Source organism: Silene latifolia, chromosome 7, assembly GCF_048544455.1.
Source record: "Silene latifolia isolate original U9 population chromosome 7, ASM4854445v1, whole genome shotgun sequence".
NCBI lineage: Eukaryota > Viridiplantae > Streptophyta > Magnoliopsida > Caryophyllales > Caryophyllaceae > Silene > Silene latifolia.
The window spans coordinates 116,191,408-116,211,238 of record NC_133532.1 but is presented as its reverse complement, the minus strand read 5'-3'; the positions used below and the strand labels follow the sequence as shown (position 1 = coordinate 116,211,238).

The 19,831-nt window shown below is 34.2% G+C and overlaps 1 protein-coding gene across 1 annotated transcript; it reads right to left on the bottom strand.

Moving 5' to 3' along the window:
- Positions 1–163: 163 nt before the first annotated feature.
- Positions 164–5,392, bottom strand: LOC141592655 (GTP 3',8-cyclase, mitochondrial). Its single transcript, XM_074413409.1, has 8 exons — positions 5,050–5,392; positions 4,163–4,264; positions 2,016–2,636; positions 1,744–1,911; positions 1,453–1,644; positions 1,090–1,158; positions 887–1,008; positions 164–640 (listed from the first exon to the last, which is right to left on the bottom strand). Exons 2-7 carry the CDS (start codon positions 4,223–4,225, stop codon positions 925–927), a joined length of 1,197 nt encoding a protein of 398 aa, XP_074269510.1. The 5' UTR covers positions 4,226–4,264; positions 5,050–5,392; the 3' UTR covers positions 164–640; positions 887–924.
- Positions 5,393–19,831: the final 14,439 nt, after the last annotated feature.

Genomic DNA, 19,831 nt, shown 5'->3' with positions numbered 1-19,831 from the left:
GGGATAGACTTGCCAGCTCTGCCCACGACAAAGGAAATATTCACTATTGTCAACCAAACAACTTGCTAAATTGGCTATTTATCAAACCTCTCACCGTTGGGGATTCTCGACTGAAATTTAACAAAAATATGATGCAAAAAAGAGTAAATAACAAAAGAAGTATGATTAAATATTTCAAGATGGGATGATAATCTGAAGACTTATTTTGGGACTCTGTTCCATGAGCCTTTTTTATCCACTAATGTACTCGATAAGATTGAAGTATGGAGTATCGACAGTATACCCCTCTATCCCCCTGAGAGTCTACATTTGCTTTTGGATCGACTTTTCAAGTAAGCACATAGAAATGGTATAGAAAATGCAAAATACAGAAACTATCAGAGGAGACGGAGTCAGCACAGCATGGAATGCTCAGCCTATATGGTCTACAATCTACATACATTACTACGGTATACAACTATACAGCAAAAAGACTACTCGACCCTTTTCTCAGCAGGGCAAAACTTGACACAGCCCCGTTAATTCTTGGGAGCAAGGAGCCTCATGCGGTTGTACAAGGAGAGGAAGTACAAGGCTCAAGCTTGGAGAGCCTCTTGCTTGAGTAACATGGTTTTTGGATTACTTCCGCAAGATAAAAACGCTGTAGAAAAGTTATAAAAACTCAGTTTCTTCTTATATGACTTGATGAATCTCATTTGACTTTGATGGTCGGACGATGTCAACTTAAACTGATATTTGGAATAATTATTGTTAACGTTGACACTTGATTGGATGATCAGATCACAAGATTAAAGATAGACGATATAATGGGACGAAGATATATACAATCTTCTCCTGTTAAATTGCTAGAGTAAACAAGGTGTTCGCAATAAATAGGAATACATACCTGAGAGAATTTGTATCGAGAGAAGGTAGCATGGAACATCAACCACCGATATGTATCATTGGTCTATTTGCAGTATTTGCAATATCAAACATCCCCGCATGAGAAGCTTTCTTTCGTTTCACCTACATTAGAGACTCGTCTGATGATGATTCAGCCGAGTAAAAATATGATTTACGATAATATGCTGTAAAGAGTCGACATACCATTCTTCCAATTATCTCCCTGAGCTCGCTGTCATCAGCACCACTACGCATAGGGTCTCTCAAGCTCACCTGCACAATGAATACACAACATTGAGTGACTGACTCATTTATTAATCCATAAGGAAAGGCCATGGCTGAATTACGCTGAAACTAGAAAAGCACCAAAGAATGGATATCACAAGCTTTGCTTCAAGATATCTTTTTTCTTTTAAGCGAGACTCTGATTTCGGTTTGCCATTTGGTCGATATAAAAAAACGGCCCACTAGTTTTTTCTTTTAAAAATAGTTAATTATCTTGAGCAAGGAAGTGAGAGAGCCTTAAAGACAGCAAAGCAAAAACCATAGTGACGTCGAGACCGTTACCTCTGATGCACCAAAGAGGCAAACTTTAAGGTTCCCATCTGCTAGTATTCGCAGCCGATTGCAACCCGCACAAAAATGCTCAGTCATCGATGTAATAAAGGAAACAGTTCCGGAATGTCCCTCAATCTCAAAATTCTTTGCTGTCTCAGTAGGGTGATCATTGAGTCTCTTTAGTCCTGGAAACTTCTTTACCTGTAGTGTAAGCGCAACCAAAGATATATCAACAGTCGAAAAAGTAATGGGTAGTGCAACATGTTAAATTAGTAACCTGTACTCATTAAATTGACGTACCACCGTCTCCAACATCTCAGAATAAGGTACAAGTTTCTTGACGTTCCAAACATTTCCATCAAATGGCATGAACTCGATGAACCTGATATTGATTGGCTTCTCACGCGTTAATTCAACAAAGTCGCACATCTCCTCTTCATTAAAACCACGCATTACAACACAATTGACCTGAGAATATCGATAACTTTTCGAGTCAGAACAATATAAAGACATATTAGACACAAATGCAAGTATGCAATACACGTTGCGATGTAGAAATATGAAAAACATACTTTTACAGGATTGTAACCAAGATCAACAGCAGCATTAATCGACTCCATAACCTTGTGATGCCCTTTCCGCCGAGTCATGAATTCGAATTTTGCAGGAACTAGTGTATCTAAGCTAATATTTAACGACGTAAGTCCGCACTCTTTTAGCTTTGGCAATTTTCTGGCGAGAGTAATTCCATTGGTTGTTATGGCCAGAGTCTTCAGACCTTCAAATTCAGACAACCGCGAGCAAATCTCTTCAATATCTTTTCTAATTGTAGGCTCTCCCCCGGTCAAACGTATTTTATTCACTCCGGCGCTAACGAAAAGATTCCCCAAACGCACAATCTCGTCCTGTGAGAGGAGATTACCGCCAGGAGTCAGCTCTACCCCATCTGCAGGCATGCAGTACTGACACCTTAAGTTGCAACGTTCCGTCAATGAAATCCTCAAGTAAGTATGCAGTCTCCCAAATGAATCAATTAACATATCAGAAGTTGGTTTATCTTTTGAAGCATCCTCAACTATCTTAGAGCAAGCAGTTGTATACATATGCACCATGGAGATTCTTGATTGACCATCAATCAAACATTGAGAAGCATTGACATGACTACTTAAATATGATCCTCTCTTAACATTAACCTGGTTTTCAGAAAAAAAATAAAAATGATCAATTCATTTAAAAAAATGTATTTCCACATAACTGAAATATCTGCATTCTGCAGGCAAGCCATGATGATAGCCTATGTTACTCTGACTCTTCATGTTACGTCACATACCTGTGTCCGACAGTTGACACCTAAACAAGATTATGACACTTGAAAAAATTTCTCTATAATTTGGTCAGTGGTCACGATTCATGAAGTCTCACAAAGTACCTTTTTCCAGTAGCCTTTTGATGATAAATGAGTTAGCTTTCTGTAACACCAGGACATTAAAGATTCATGAGCAGACTATCAAGCCTTTTTTTGTCTCACTTCGAAACATACAAATAAGATTCAAAGTTTAGAGTGTATTCTCCTAACTCCCAGCTATTTAAATCAGGGGTCTGTTTGAGATAAGTATTCTGTCGCTAAGTTAGTGTGTGTGTGTGTGTGTGTGTGTGTGCGCGCGCGTGTCTTTATAGACTTTCCACCAAGTTATGTAGACGAAGCCAAAAATCAGAAAAAAATTCTCAACCACAAGGCTGTTACATGCGTACACGAAGCATAATCATAATTCATAATAATATATTAAAGATGTAGCACTTAAAAAGACTCCAGTACCCAAAGTTTACGATTAACATACAAAATACTATGCCAGGCTTAGATATGCACCTAGTAGCTTGCTTGGGATGGAGGTAATTGTTACTTGGGTAATAGAGCTTAAACAGCCAATAAAAATGGAGGAAACTGATGGTGGTTGAAGACATAAATGAGAAAGAGAGTGTAATAGTTGCTATATTGAGGCGGAATAGTTACCTACCTCCCCCGTAAATAAACGTTTCCCATTCGAGAGTCAAAATCCTAGCCAGGCATATCTAGTACAGGAAGTGCTTAAAGATAGGCACACCTTCTTTTCTAAGAAACCTATTTTCTACCTTCTACCATGGGAATGGATTACAACCAGATGGCCGAGATGGGGTAATAATTCCTCCCTCAACTTCTCTTCCAACCCTCCACAACCACCACTAACCACCAATCTCCTCCTATTTCTTCTTTTAAGCTTTTATTAATCAAGTAATAATTAGCTCCATCTCAAGCAAGCCCCTACGACTTATTTTTTACAACACGGTCAGTGGCTTCGATCAATGAAGTATGCAGAAGATAAAGGCTTTAAGTGTCCGCACTTTGCCATCACTAACCCATTCTCAGAAGATGTAACGAGTAATAAAAAAGTGACTTCATATCTGTTTTATAATTTCAGAAAAAATCATGACAGAATTTTTTTTAACAAGAGAAGTGACAAGGTAAACCTAAGCAACACGCAGGAAGAAATGTGTCCTGCACTATGGGAAAAGGAAACAAAGCACCGAATAAAAAAACACAACGAAAACAACAGCAAGAACAAACTTGCTAGTTACGAGAATCCTTCAGTAGCAGAATAGCAGTAACACTGAAGACGTCTTCTAGTGTGCTATAAGAGTCAAGCTAGTAAGAAAGAGTTTATCAAATCGAACTTGATCTTACCAAGTCTGAACAAAATTTGAGTCTTCTGCAGCTGGAAAACGCTTTTGGTATATATCGCCACATCTTCCTTATTGCAAGCACAAGATGGTGGCAGTCAAGCCACTAACAAAGCAAAAACGATAAATTAGCGTACTTGGTCCAATTCAACCAAATGAGACACCAGAGAATCAAAAACACAAGTTGATGCAAAAGATAGAATATGATTCTTATACACTTCCTCCACTTCTACTCAATCCTCCCGAAAAACGATACTCCCTCTATTCAAATCAATCCACCACACACGGCCATCATAGAAAATTCGGTGCCCTATGCGACATTTTCAAATGGGTCCCAACCATTATAAATTAGACAACATATAGTACACCAAAATTGATTGACATATCAAACCTACATACAAGTGTTACAACACATGATCTTACATGTATCAATCACTAATAAAATATTTAATAATGAAATAATTAAAGTACACTCACATCATAAACATAGTAGTGACACATATTTCCAATCACTGACTAACATACATTAATATAAACACAAAATGGTACAAGTATCAAATTAAAGCCTCGTTCTATCGAACCGAAACTTTCTGAACTAAATTGTAGGAAGTCTAAAAGAACAGGGCCTAAAAATCGACGATGGCTAATAGACTAACTCAATGGGGGATCAAGTAATTTATAGAAATTCAGCTTAATCCTACAATCCAAGAGAATAAGTTCAAGAAATCAGCTTAATGATCAAATCAATAACATGGGTTCTAGTTAAATAAGCAAATTAAACATTATATTAATCATAACTATGGAATTAAGCTAAACCCAATTGAAATATAATCAATCAATTATACAACATAAATAAATAAATAAATTATGCAAAATGGAAGAATTACCAACCTCATGGGAGTATGGGAAATGAAATTTTGACAAAATGGAGGCAAAATTGAAAGTGGGTATCACCCAAAATCACTTATTTTTGATAATTATGTTGATTAATTAGATAATTGATGCATCAGGATTCAATTAATTGATGAAATTTGAAAAGCGGCGGAGGAATGAAACAGTGTAGTTAGTTGATGGAAAAAAGTAGAGAAGATTAGCAGATCAAGTTGAACACAAATATTGGATGAAGTAATTTGGACTATCCTTATTAAGGACACTCGACAGTCGACTCTACTCTTGTGTACTTTGCGAATTGGGATTCATGAGAGGTCGTTTTTTCATCAAATTTGTCGTTTTTGGAACTTGGAATTAAAATATACTCCCTCCATTTTTTAATATATGACGTTTTGTTTTTTTGAAGTGAACCTTTGACTTTAATGTTTACAAAAATATAATTGGTAAAAAATTATAAAAATTATACCATTAAATTTCTTATGAAAAACTCTTTCATATGAGTATACATATCACTATATTTAAGCATATAGTCTGAGAGATATTGAAGAAATAAGTGTGTGTCTCGAAATGTGAGAAAGTCATATATAGAAAAATGGAGGGAGTACTTTACGTTAAAATATAGCTTGCTGGTAAGCACCTATAAATATCACCAAAGATAATTAACAATAGATATTTCAAGTGGTAAACACTATTTTACCCCAATTATGAATTTAAGGGTTTGATTCTCACCTGATATATAGACTTGTACTCGGGCCGGGCTTGGCTCTCTTGGTCAAACCTGGGCCACGGGGAAGGGACGGGCTTGGCCGGGTTGGGCCGGGCTGGGATATTCTTGACCCGGGCCAGGACCCGAGGCGGGCTAGGGCCGGGCTGGCGGGCCTTACCATTTTATTTTATTTTATTTTTTATTTTTGCTAAAATGGCGGGCCAAGACCGGGCTGGAATTTCAGGACCCGGGCCAGGCCAGGGTTAACGGCGGGCCAGGCCAAGTTGCATAAAATAACGGGCAGGGTCCGGGCCGGGTCGGGTCAACCTGTGCTGATAGCCAGCTCTACCGATATAGCGCGCTCATCTGAACCAAAAAATATATATATTTAAAAAGGCTGGTAATCTACCCTTACCTTGGATTGGGTAAGGCATAAGAACTCTTTTATTTCAACCGTGAGGTTAGGGGTTCGATTCTTACCACGACATAGTATGCTCATTTGAATATAAAAAAATAAGATGGTTTTATACCATAAGACAATCTTTTTTTTTTGGCCAAATTTCAAAATACTACCCATTATAGTTAATTTTTTTCAAAATACTACATATTATACTTTTCTTTGTCAAGTACTACCTACAAAGTTACAATTATTTCTAAGTTGCTACCTAGTAACCTAAATTAGAGCTTAATTAGTGTAAAATAATAAAAAAACTCTTACATTACTTTGGTATACCCATTTTACCCCTCTTGACCACTCACTCAACATCATCTTCTTCACCACAACCACCATCACCCAATCACCACCGCCTCCGCCATCACCACAACCATCATCACCCAATCACACCATTTTTTATATTAACCACAACCAACATCACTACCTAAGTTCGCCTTCGTTATCACGCTAATCGAGTCATGCGCACCACCGATCACCGTCTCCACCCTAATCCAACACTACGGCACCACCCAAGTCCCACATCTACCCACAAACCACCCCATCTAATCGCCACAAGTATCCACCCCCACTATCTAAGACATTTCCTCCAGCTATGAAACCCCCTCCACCACCAATAAAAACCCTAGATCTAAGGATTACGGTTTCTGGAGCAACGATGACGAGCTAAGAAAGTGTCATAGTTGAAGTTACGAGCCATGGTGAGGTTATAGTGAAGAAAGGTGATTGAGTATGGTGGCAACGGTGAGAATGCAGTGGTGGGAGGGGGTTTGGAATGGTGGTTTGTGATATACTAATAGTTACCACTTGGAGTGATATGGTGGTGGCTGTTAAAGGAGTTGTGGGTGGATGAAGATGAAAAAGAAAATTTTAAGAAAGGGGTAAAATTAGTAAGGGTATAATTAGTAGACCATTTTAAAAACTAATTGGATAAATGAAAATCACCTCCTAATGAGGAATTAAGTCTTAAGCCCAGTCATTAGATAATAGCTTAGGAAGATGTGTAACTTAATAGGTAGTATTTTAAAAATCTAAATATAATATGTAGTATTTTGAAAAATATCAACTATAATAGGTAGTATTTTGCAATTTATCCTTTTTTTAATAAAAAAATTAGTTATTTATTGCTAATAAATGAGTTTCTTTTTATACTGTGAATTTTGTTGTAATTTTTTTCACATTGTAGTTCTCGTAGAGATGATTAATTTGAAAAATACCGTCATTTTCTAAACAAGTGAATACGAGTTATGGTAAGTCAAATTTTTGGTTAAAAAAAGTTATAAGTGAATGTACAATAGTAAATCTCAAGGATACAATGTGTTTACGTGATTTTATCGCTTATTTTTTCAGAGACGAGTTCATTGCCAATTACTTGAATTCCTTTTATTTGGGCTTAGATATTTCGGTTTTTGTAGAATCAAGGAACATCGAAATTTGAATTGGGTCATGTCCTAGCTCGTCTGAGAGCTACATTTGCTTCGATTTATGTTTTTAGTGATATAAAATGACGTTACATGCTAGTTTTGTTCTATATAAATTCACCTGATATGAGTTATTTTAGGGGTGATTAAACGGCCGAGCAAATGGCCAAGCTCATTGACTCAAACCAACCCGACCTTTTGAAGGGTGTGGGCTAACCATTAGGCAAAAAAAGGCCATGATGTAGACTGTAAAAAAGGTGTTACGAATATTTTGGGCCGTGTATGGACTTTACTCTTGAACTAGTTGAGATCCCGTGCTAAAGCACGACATTAGAGAGCTAAAGCGGGATATTTGTGAGCTTGACTTGTATAGTGGAGATTTAAGATATTTATATAAATTAGTTGTACTTATAATAAGTTCTAATGTACGTTATAATGTTAGTGATACGCACCAAAAAAAAGTGTACTATTTAAAGGACTTTTAGATTAAATTATTTTTGTGCGAGCCTTTTTTTATTATTACAAATAATGAAAATCGATTATTATTCAAAAATCTATATATATACATAAAAGAGAGTTTTTTCGAGCGATTCTAGAGCGTCCACATTATCAAAAAATAATTTAGGAAAGTTTCATAAATAATATTTTCCACATAAAAAATAAAGTGGAGAATCTTTTAATTATTATAATATCTATATTTCCTATTTTATATTCATGAGAAATTTCTAATTTTTATATAAAAACTTTGACATTTCATCTGGCAAAAAAATATCGTTATAAAAATTATGAAAATAATATAATTAGATTCGTGGCAAAAAATGCTTTCATTAGAGTATAGATTTCATATGATTTGCACATACGAGTATTAAAGACGGTGTACTTCTTTTAATATGTTATATGTCCCACATTGAAAAACAATGTTAGTGTGGTGATTATAATACGTATAAATTATATAATTGTCCCACATCGAAAGATTAACATAAGGTGGGTGATCCTATGATTATAAATAGAAGTTATCATTGGAACCTATATACCAACCAAAAACCTTTTGAGTCTCTTAAGTATTGTTTTGGAGAGCTCTTAAGAAGTTTATATCATTATCTTCACAGTATGATATATACATATTTGTTTCTATATTATGTATTATATTCAAGTGATGTTTATAATCTTTATATAAAAACTTATACATCTCATTTGCCAAAAAAATATTATAAAAAAAACGTGCGAATATTAATAAATAGTACTCCCTCCATTCAAGACCAAATACAACATTTTTATTTACACACTTGCCAAGACACAAATTACAACGTAAATATCTTTAAGTTTACATTATAAAAAATTTAAAGTTTGATATTCTCATTGTACTTTGTAGGTGAATCAAATAAGATCCCACATGGCCATATTTTATCTTACATATTGCAAGGAATCGTAAAGATTCTATTCGTTCATGAATAGTGTAAAAAAAGGAATGTTGTATTTGGTCTTGAATCGAGGGAGTATAGTATTTGCTCATTATTATTAACCTGGGTTAGATGTCGAATTATGTACGAAAAAGATGGTGTATTTCTAAGTATGTTATTTGTCCCACATTGAAAAATATGTTGGTGTGGTGAATATATTACGTATAAATAATAGAATTGTCCCACATCGAAAGTTTAGCATAAGGTGGGTGATCATATGGTTATAAATAGAAGGTATCCTTAGAACCTAAATACCAACCCAAAACCTTCTGAGTCTCTTAAACATTGTCTTAGAGAACTCTTAAGAGTTTATATCATTAACTCCACGATATGATATATATATATATATATATATATATATATATATATATATATATATATATATATATATATAGACTCAAGATCTAATGAGTCCACCACTTCCATTGAGTCCATAAGTCCCTCTAAGGGCCATTGGATGGACTAAATAGAAGGTTGAGATGAATTTGATTAAAGGCCTTTAAAAAGAAAAGGAAAAAAATGTGGATGGTTGGATTGAGATGGATGGTTGAGATTAAAAATTACCAAAAAAATTTACCACTAATCAAATTTCTACACACTAATTAATTTTTCTTTCTCTCTCTAGCCCCTAATTAATCAGTTTTGACTTTTAGATTTCAGAAGTGTAAATGTAATGTTGTATGAGTTTTACAAGTGTAAATGTGACGGAAATTTTGAATTTATATAATTTTAACACTTTACAAGTGTAAATGTGATGTTTTACTAGTGTAAATGTAACATTTTAAGAGTGTAAAATTTATTTTTTGTGACGAAAATTTTGAATTTATATAATTTTAACACTTTACAAGTGTAAATGTGAAGTTTTACGAGTGTAAATGTAACATTTTTAGAGTGTAAATTTTATTTTTGGTGACGGAAATTTTGAATTTATATAATTTTAACACTTTACAAGTGTAAATGTGAAGTTTTACGAGTGTAAATGTAACATTTTTAGAGTGTAAATTTGATTTTTTGTGACGGAAATTTTGAATTTATATAATTTTAACACTTTACAAGTGTAAATGTGAAGTTTTACGAGTGTAAATGTAACATTTTTAGAGTGTAAATTTAATTTTTTTGTGACGGAAATTTTGAATTTATATAATTTTAACATTTTACAAGTGTAAATGTGAAGTTTTACGAGTGTAAATGTAACATTTTAAGAGTGTAAATTTGATTTTTTTGTGACGGAAATTTGAATTTATATAATTTAAACATTTTACAAGTGTAAATGTGACGTTTTACGAGTGTAAATGTAACATTTTTAGAGTGTGAATTTGTTTTTTTGTGACGGAAATTTTGAATTTATATAATTTTAACACTTTACAAGTGTAAATGTGATGTTTTACGAGTGTAAATGTAACATTTTAAGAGTGTAAATTTGATTTTTTGTGACGGAAATTTTGAATTTATATAATTTTAACATTTTACAAGTGTAAATGTGATGTTTTACGAGTGTAAATGTAACATTTTTAGAGTGTAAATTTGATTTTTTGTGACGAAAATTTTGAATTTATATAATTTTAACATTTTACAAGTGTAAATGTGATGTTTTACGAGTGTAAATGTAACATTTTAAGAGTGTAAATTTGAAGGTCTACGAGTGTAACTTTCGTCCTTTTAGTTTAACTTTGGTCCTTTACAAATGCAACTTTGATCCTTTACGAGTAAAACTTTAGTCCGGCTACCAACAAACACCACCACCGTCGTCCTCCACCACCAACTTTAGTCCACAAAAGATGAGTGCAAATTTATATAATTTTAACAAGTGTAAATGTAAGATTGTAAATGTGAGGAAATACAAGTGTAAATTTAAAGAAATATGAGTATAAATGTGAGGAAATACAAGTGTAAATTTTAAGAAATACGAGTGTAAATGTAAAGAAATAGAAGTGTAAATGTAAAGAAATACGAGTGTAAATGTTAAGAAATACGAGTGTAAATGTTAAGAAATACGACTGTAAATGTGAGGAGATACAAGTGTAAATTTAAGAGAAATATGAGTGTAAATGTGAGGAGATACAAGTGTAAATTTAAATAAAAACGAGTGTAAATGTGAGGAAATACAAGTGTAAATTTAAAGAATTAGGAGTGTAAATCTGACAAAAATGTATAGAATACGAGTGTAAATCTGAAAATAAATATATTTATTAGATCTAATAATAAAAAACATGACAATATGATTATTTTTCAATAATCTACTATATATTTTTTAGATCTAAGAATAAGATGTGGTAATTGTCTTTCAACACAAATAAGAAAAAAAATAAAAAAAAAATAAAAAAAAAAGGAAAACGAGAAAGAGACAAAAAAAAAACACAAATACACGACTCAACACAAACTCTCAGATCTGTACACACAAAAAAAACACACAAAAAAAGAAAAATGAACAACAGAACAACACACAAATGCACAAATGCACAACTAAACCCAAACTCTCAGATCTTTAAAAAAAAAATGGAAAACGAAAAAGAGAGAAAGAGAGAAAAGTTGTGGTGGTGGAGGGCGACGATGTGACCATGCGCGAGGACGAGAGGTGTTGGTGTTGGCGGATCCGGGGTTGTCATTGGGGGTGTTCTTAATGGCGGTTGGAGTTGTTGGTGTTGGTGTTGTTGTCGAGGAGGGGGTAAGCTTTTTGGGTGGTTTGGACAGTTGGCCGTGATGGTGGAGTCGTGGATCTCGTTTGGTGGTTGGTGCCGTGGTGATGTCGAGTGCACGGAGGTGGCGGTGGGGCGTGGTTGGTGGTGTCGGGTTGTGGTGGGTGTTGGAGGTGTTGCTGTGGTGGGGTCGGAAAATGGTGGTTGTTGCCTTTGTTGGAGGAGGCGACGGGAAATGGTGGAGGTGGTGCGTGGTGGTCGTCTCAGATCTGGGAAAAAAGGAGAGGAAATGGTGGGATGGTGGTGTTTGTTGCGAGGAAGTGAGGTGGCAGAAAAAGGGTGGTTGTTGTCGGTGGAGTTGGACGGTGGATTGGTGGGCGTGGGTGGGTGGCGGTGGAGGTGGATGGTGGAGTCGGGTTGGTGAGGAAGAGGGAGAATATTTTTTTAAATTATTTGGTTTTTGAATTTTGTTGGTTTTTTTTTAGAGGAATTGAGTTTTTTTGGTTTTTAGAGAGATGAGAGGGGAGGATAATTGTGTGAGATGAGAGAGAAGTGAGTGAAAAAAGAAAGGTTTTATAGTGAAATTAAGGGTTGATTAGTGAGGTAGTGAGAGAGAGTGTTTGACATTAGCATTAATCCCTAATTTTAGCCTTAATCCCCCACTTTTTCCCTTCAATCTCAACCTCCCATCTCATCTTTTCAATGGCCCTAAAGAGGACTTAGGGACTCAATGAGGTTGGATGGACTCACTTGATCTCTTCTATATATATATATATATATATATATATATATATAGAACTAGGATCATATGAGTTGGGTCATGTTTGGTGAGTTACCCCTCTAAATCTGGACCACTAATCTAATCTAAGATGAATGGCTGAGATTAAAACTTACTCAAGCTATAAAACCCCACTTTTCTCTCAATCTCCTCATTATTATAAAAATCACTCTCTCTCTCTTCTTCTCCTCTAAAAGCCGAACACAAAAAAACCTCCGTCCGATAATCAATTTCAATTATTTCGTGCTCTTCATCTTCAATTTCTCTCCGTTTTCAGAGCGATTTCGTGCTTGTTCTTCGCGCTCAATAGATCTACTTCGTCTTTATCTTCAGTTTTTTGCAATCAGGTAATTAATCGTTTCCTCTTATTATACTATTTTTTGTTTATTTTTGAACTTCATTTTTATTTTTCTTTGCTTGAATTTCTAGTCTTTTGTGTGTCTATTCTTCAACTTATTCAATCGTTTTCATTATGTAGTTCAATTTGTCGTGTTTTTGTTGTTAAATTACATTTTCTATTGTTTTCGCATAATTCTAGGGTTTCGTAATTGTATTTTGCGTTTTTGTACCGATTTTGAATTTTGATGTTGTTCTTTTCCGGTTTTTGGTGATTTCATTGTGCTTTTGTTGCAATGAAGATAATTTGTTTGTTGAAATTATTCGTTATTGTAATATATTGATGATGTTATTGTAATATAGGGATTTTTAATGTTGCATTACATCTCGATTATTGTATTACTTTAATCGAGTTATTGTATTATTCAAACTCGCTTATTTTATCTTGTCTTGCTTGTTTTGTTGTGTTAGTGTATAATCTGTTTAATAAGAGTTATTGTATTACTTTAACCGAATTATTCTATTATTGAAACTCGCTTATTGTATTTTATAGTTACTTCTTGTTCGTTATCTTGGGATATAATCTGTTATGTCCTCTTTAGTGCTAATTTAACCGAGTTATTGTTTGTGCATGTGGTAGGTTGATTGCTTATGTGACTTTTTGAAAACAAGGACAATAGCAAAAGAAGGGATTGTCGTTTCTACATTCAAAATTGTTGATGTTAATTTTGAATGAAAAACAAAGCAGATGAACGATAATGAATCTGGATTTTTTTACCATGTATCACATGCTCACATATGAGAGGAAGATCTTTATGTCGATGATAAAGCAAAAATTGGACAGGATCCCTATCTATACGGCTTGAGATGGTGGGTATTATGATGATGTCGAAGGTAAATGATGGAAGAGCATGTCTTTTGCAGAACGTGAATGATCTCAGGAAGGACATATTGCAGGTTGAGGATCACGTTCTAAAGTCGAGAAGGTCAAGGGTGGAAAAAGAATTAAACAAGTTGTCAGAAAAGGTGTTGCTCAGCCAAAGAACTAGAATAATTAGTGATGTGTTTTTATTATTAGATGTAATTTTGGATACTGATGTGAATATGTAATACAATGTTTTTGAAACATGGTTATTGTATTGAATCAAGCCAGTTATTTCAATGCATACGAGCAATTATTGAATTCAATTTGTTAATTTCTTTCGATGCACAAAACCAGTTATTTGAATACATACAAGTTATTGTATTCATTTTGTGAGGTCATTCAATAACCAATCATGTTATTCAATTAAACAAGATGAAAACAAAAACAAGATACAAATTTGAATATATTTGAGTTTCATCTCAATATAATAACACGATTTACTCATTATAATAATTGAGTTTTTACATTACAATAACTACAAATACCAGAGTTTTACATTACAATAACTGAGTTTCTACATTACAATAACTGAGTTTCTACATTGGAATAACTACAAATACAAGAGTTTCTACATTACAATAACTAAGTTTTCTACATTACAATAACTGAGTTTCTACATTGGAATAACTACAAATACAAGAGTTTCTATATTACAATAACTGAGTTTTCTACATTACAATAACCGAGTTTCTACATTACAATAACTGGGTTTCTACATTGGAATAACTACAAATACAAGAGTTTCTACATTACAATAACTGAGTTTTTTACATTACAATAACTGAGTTTATTACAATAACTGAGTTTCTACATTACAATAACTGGGTTTCTACATTGGAATAACTACAAATACAAGAGTTTCTACATTACAATAATTGAGTTTTCTACATTACAATAACCGAGTTTCTACATTACAATAATTGGGTTTCTACATTGGAATAACTACAAATACAAGAGTTTCTACATTACAATAACTGAGTATTCTACATTACAATAACTGAGTTTCTACATTACAATAACTGAGTTTCTACATTACAATAACTGAGTTATTCAATTAAACAAGATGAAATCTAACAAAAAATGACCAAGTATATACATCAATTTTTCCATTGAACGTCAATTATCCGCGTCTATCGTGTTCAACCTGCAAATCACCAAAAAGAAAAATATAACTTAACAGAACACCCATTAAGTAACTGGATTGTAAAATAACTAAAACTGACTTTAAACAATTAACGAGTCAATAACTGAATCACATATAGAATAACTGACTTTAGTCATTACAATAATTGAGTTTCTACATTACAATAACTATAAATGCCATATTTCTACATTACAATAACTGAGTTATTTTAATGTTATAATGAAGTTATTGTATTATACGAATCCAGTTATTCTATTAGAAAATGGATGTTTTTTACTGAAATTGGTAGTCAAGACCAGCACAATGCATCACAGTTATTCTAATGTAATAGTACAGTTATTTCATTATTAACTAGTTGTTTATTTTAAAGATATTTTTGCCAGATCCTATAAAACAGTCATTATGATGGAAAAAACAATCTCTCCTGCAACAGTTATTTTAATGTTATAATGCAGTTATTGTATTATACGAATCCAGTTATTCTATTAGAAAAAGGAGGTTTTTCAAATTGATAGTCAAGGCCAAAGACAATGCATCATCACGATTATTTTAATGCAATAGTACAGTTATTTTAATACTGTAATTCAGTTATTATATTATACTAATCAGTTATTCAAATACTAGATATTGAATGATATCATGAATGAAATCTACATGCAATTATTGTGATATTATGTGGTAGTTATTCTAACGACTTTCTAAACAACAAAATGAGTAACAAGATTTAAAATAATCAATATAATGAACAAAAGTTTCACAAAACTTATCAACCTAATAACAACATTTATTATATCAACATTATTTCACAAATTTATACCTGAATTCATCGATGTTTGATTATCAAAGAATATTATCAAGCGAGTAAGAGTTTGATCATCCGAATTCATCATCGTTGAAGTTTAAAATTACGGTAAAAAACACCTAAATCATGTCGAATTTGTTATTTAATTCAAATACAAGTTATTCGATTATTAAATCGAAATCAGAAGAAATAATAGTACCTTCGTTTGGATTTGAAGAATTAGGGTTTCCGGATGATGAATTTGATAAAATTTGATGAACAGATTGATAGTTTCAAGTGATTTAATCGAAATAGTTAATGAATTTGTGCTAAAATTGTGGATCGAAAAAAAAAAGTGAAGAATCAGATGAATTGATGATCAAAATTTTGAAGAACAGTGTTTGATGATAAAAAAGTAGAGAGAAAAAGATAGAAAATGAATGATCGTGTGGTTGTTTGTAAAATAATTGCTAATTTAGTTTTGTTAGGTCATTTGCTTATATAGGCGGGGGAAACTCACGAAAAGTGGCAAACTCACCGGATCTTGCCTCTCTCTCTCTCTCTCTCTCTCTCTCTCTCTCTCTCTCTCTATATATATATATATATATATATATATATATATATATATATATATATATATATATATATATATATATATATATATATATATATATATATATATATATATATATAGAGAAGGGATCAACTAAGGTCCTTAGATATAATAAGTCCATAAGTCCTAATGTGGACGGTTGGATCAATCAAACCAATGGCCAAGATTTCGCAATCAAACCCCACTAAACCCCATTAAACTAATATTTTTGATTTACCTCTCTCCTCTTACCCACTAACCCATGCATGCTACACGTTTGTCCATCACCCATGATCATTTCCCTCCTCATTTTCTAGACAATTCAAAACAACTTGCGGGTATTTTTCCCTCTATTTCCTGTCATTTCGTCTTCCTTTTCTTTCTTCACAATTCTGATAACTCCATTTTCATCACTACCAATTAACTCCATCCTAACAAACGCCATTTTCATCACTACAAATTAATACCAACTCGCGTGCAAACTACTTTGTCTCCATTTTTTTATAAGGTATTTTCTCCATTCCTTATTCAGTGATTTGTAGTTTGTTTTTTGTTAATTATTGCCTTTGTTAAACTATCATAAAAAGAGTTCATTTGATTTTTCAATCTTCAATTATGGGTTTGCTGATGTTTATTTGTTCAATTGTTAATTATGGTTGTGCAGATCAAATTCGAGGTCATTTGATAATTAACAATGGTTTTTGCCAAGAAAAATGCCAAGAAATCTTCCAAGAAATCAATCGAAGGTAAAAATCTCATCTTGTTGGTATAACTCTTATAGAATGATTTGTAACTTCAATTAAATATCTGTATAACTCTAATCCCAATTGTTTGTCATCTACGATGGATGTTGTAGAAAGTATTGACACGGGAGTTGATATCCAGGTTAAAAGTTTTGATTTTGATTTATACGTTACTAGATGTCTAACTCTGCTTACTAGATGTATAACTTTAGTACTCAATATGTATAACTCTGGGTAATTAATGTAAAACTCTGGTTAATAGATGTATAACTCTGGGTAATTAATGTAAAAAACTGGTTAATAGATGTACTCAATATGTATAACTCTGGGTAATTAATGTAAAACTCTGGTTAATAGATGTATAACTTTAGTACGCAATATGTATAACTCTGGTTCCTAGATGTATAACTCTGGGTTCTAGATGTATAGCTCTTCTGATTCTGTGACCAACTCCTTCTTCATAATGTCAAACTCTAATTGTTATATGTATGACTATACTTTTAATTAGTTTCCATTCATAGAGTTATACAATATATGCCTACGCTTATACAATTTATACCGGATATATACAATATATAGCTACGATTATACAATTTATACTTTGGAGTTATACATTAGATGCCTGGACTTATACCTGGAGTTATTCCTGGAGTTATTCATTATATCGTATATGCTTACGATTATACATTGTATGGCTAGAGTTATACATTCTATGACTAGAGTTATACATTACATGACCAGAGTTATACTTTCTATTGCTAGAGTTATACATTTTATCGCAGTCATTTGTTGTATAACTCTGATTACATGTTGAATAACTTCTGCTGTTATAATGTATAACTGGAGTTATACAATATTTGCTTAGAGTTGTACATTTTATTCCTGGAGTTATACAGTATATGCCTAGAGTTACACATTAGATAACTTGTTATTATATGTATAATCGCTTCGTTAATCTGAATCCCTTTTGGTTTGTCGACTCTGAGATGGATGATGCACCAAGTCTTGAGAAGGGAGTGATTCCCAGTTCAAAGTTTGACCCTTTTATAATCTGTTGTCATTTGTTGTATAACTCGATTACATTTTGAATAACTTTTGTCGAATGTATAACTCTTGATATTTCCTGATTAACTCTATTATCAGAATGTATAACTTTTCTTATATTTTGTATAACTCTGACTATCTATTGTATTACTTTAATTCACAGTATGTCTATTTCTTTGTTCCAAATATCTCTAATTGCAACTACAGTATGTCTAATTTTGTGTGTTGTCCTTGCTTTTTCCCAGATGGTTGAGGTCAAGCCAAGGGTAAAGAGGGTGCATGAAATCACGGTTTCGTGTCGACCTCAAAGACTTTTCTCTCTCATTGAAAAGCTTAATGAGGATCAGGTGTCCGCTGTCAAGAAAATTGGGTTTGGTGGCCTTTTGGAACTCAAGATTAGCGACTTCCCACTTGCACACGTTCGTTCTTGGAGTCCTTCTCTGACGGGTCATATGTGTTCAGGGCTTCGCGGAAGAAGGAGTTTATGATCAGTAAGCATGACGTGCATGACTGTTTCTTGTTACCTTTCGGACCCAATGCTCTCCCTTTGGTGCCCGTGAGCTCGCAGAAGGGGTCCAACGATCCCGAGAATATGGAGCTGAAGGACAAATGGCGGCAAGCGTACGGGGTGGCCAAAGGGAATAGTGCAATACCCTTAGGGAAAGTTTACAAGCAACTTCTGGATTACGAGGAGGCGGACGATCAATTTTGCCGGCTATTTGTTTTGTTCTGCATGTCTTCATTCCTCGCACCCACCCCAAACAATGGGATAGATTGGAAGTCGTTAAGGGTGTAGAAGATCCTAAAGCCATCCCGCATTTTGACCGGTGCTCTTATATTTTGGACATGACGGTGAAAGCGGGTCGATAAAAAAGGGGGTAACATTGTTGAACGGGTGTATCCCCTTCCTCATGATAAGCTACTTTCAGCGATATGATTACAAGGGTAAGCCTTGTAAACATGATCTACCTTTGATTAAACATTGGGATGAAACTTCGCTTGTAGAGAGGGTAAAATTTGAGGTGGGTCAAGGGGGATTGGGTACTTTAACATTGTCTAAGACCAGGTATCCGAGGTGCCTTCAAGACCCCTCTTATGGAAGGAGTGTGGACGAGTGCGGCCTCGGCCCCCGCGTGAACCCAAACAATCTGTTGCTAACAGGCCCCCACCCCCTCTCTCCTCCCCAACTTCGAGAAGAAGTTCCTTCGAGATAGAACTACCAAAGCGGTGTCGAGGATGACCAGGAATTGAAAGCTAGGGCTGTCGATGTAAGTGCAAACTATTATATATTTCTGCAGATGGATTCTGTTTCAGCTTAACGTACCCATATATTATTGATGGGGCATATTCTGCACCGCTGACCAAGTCAACATATTGAGCAAGGTCAAAGATATCCACAGCAAGTCAACGACTTAGACGACCTAGCCGATGCGGCCCATCGGCTGCCAACTCCGGGTCCCGGATGACAACCTGCCAGCCGGAACACATACCCGCGTACTCATATCCAAGACCCCTCGGCGGTGAGTCACCAGGGCCCGCCGGCCAGCCATAGGTCCCTCGGCCGAGGGGTAGATCGATCTTTTCCACCGCTAGCCACTTGGCCACTTGGCCACTACGTGACAAAAGGTGAAGTCTATAAATACTCCTCAACCTTCATTGAGGAAAGAATCCAATCCAGAAATACACAACTTAACCTAAATACACTATTCATCTGGTATAATCTTCCTTATCTCTCTACAATATATTCCTAGCCAATTAGCATACA